The following is a 1118-nucleotide window of genomic DNA, read 5'->3' on the forward strand; positions in this document are numbered from 1 at the left end:
TGACATTCACTAAGGGTATTGGAACACCGACTTACATGGCTCCTGAAATTTTGATGAAAGAAAAATACAAGAAAAATGCTGATGTATTTTCATTTGCAATTACCATGTTTGAGTGTTTTGGATGGTGCGAAGCTTACACAAAAGATTTGTTCAAATTCCCATGGAAAATAGCCGAATATGTCATCGCTGGAAATCGACCAATACAAAACAAAAATATTAAGGACAATCAGTATGAATTGATTTGTGAGTGTTGGAAACAAAATCCTATTGAAAGGATAACAATTGAAACAATAATTCAAAAACTTGAAACATTGAAAGATAATTAATTTATTATTTTGAATTATATTTATTTGACCCTTTCTATACAAGCCCTAATCTTTTTGCTTTCGCAACAAAGATTGTGAAAGCAAAATGCTCGAAACTTACAACCGCGACTACAGCGATCGGATGAGCGAGTATTATGAGACACACATTGAGCCGTCCTATCCACTCCATGACGGCACGCTCAAGTACGTTATCAAGGTCCGGCTTCTCGAGACCTACACAAGCGAAACAACGAGGACACACATTCTTCCTCTTCGCGTAATCGAAGACAGAAAAACCCAGCTCTTCACCGAATGCATCTTCAACCCAGCACACAAGCTCATCAAAGTTTTCAGCGGCGACTTTGACCTACAGAGGCACAGGCCTGTGACAGCTCACGTGATGCGCGTCTTCGACGATATCACATTCGGGAAGCAGAGAGATAAGCTCATGAAAGGCCTGATGAACACGGTGTTGGGATACAATAATCTGTATAATAATATTCCAATAAATAATATTCCAAATATTTTTTTCCACAAGCTTCTAATATATGTATATATTTGTTATTAAATCTTTAATAAAAATTATTTCATTCATTGTTGTTTAAAATTAAAGTTAAATTTTAATGTAAATTTTGATTCAAATTATTTGTTCGGGCTTTTAATTCCTTTTTTTATAATTATATGTGATAACATTTGAATTTTTTATAACTAGACTCGGCAAACAATTATTATTGGCCAGAATATTATTTTTAAAAGACGATATTAAACACAAAATGGATAATATATGTCTAAAATGCAGAAACATATATAAAT

At 33.6% G+C, this 1118-nt stretch overlaps 2 protein-coding genes across 2 annotated transcripts; both read left to right on the forward strand.

Moving 5' to 3' along the window:
- Positions 1–2: 2 nt before the first annotated feature.
- EIN_450140 (tyrosine kinase, putative) lies at positions 3–326 on the forward strand (the record flags this gene model as incomplete). The annotated part of the gene is made up of 1 exon (XM_004255491.1): positions 3–326. A coding segment is annotated over one exon (324 nt), but the record flags the coding sequence as incomplete, so codon positions are not given.
- Positions 327–411: 85 nt separating this feature from the next.
- EIN_450150 (hypothetical protein) lies at positions 412–873 on the forward strand (the record flags this gene model as incomplete). The annotated part of the gene is made up of 1 exon (XM_004255492.1): positions 412–873. The coding sequence occupies one exon, from the start codon at positions 412–414 to the stop codon at positions 871–873; it is 462 nt and encodes a 153-aa protein (XP_004255540.1).
- Positions 874–1118: the final 245 nt, after the last annotated feature.

Source organism: Entamoeba invadens (genome assembly GCF_000330505.1).
Source record: "Entamoeba invadens IP1 unplaced genomic scaffold scaff_1105074725715, whole genome shotgun sequence".
Lineage (NCBI taxonomy): Eukaryota > Evosea > Mastigamoebida > Endamoebidae > Entamoeba > Entamoeba invadens.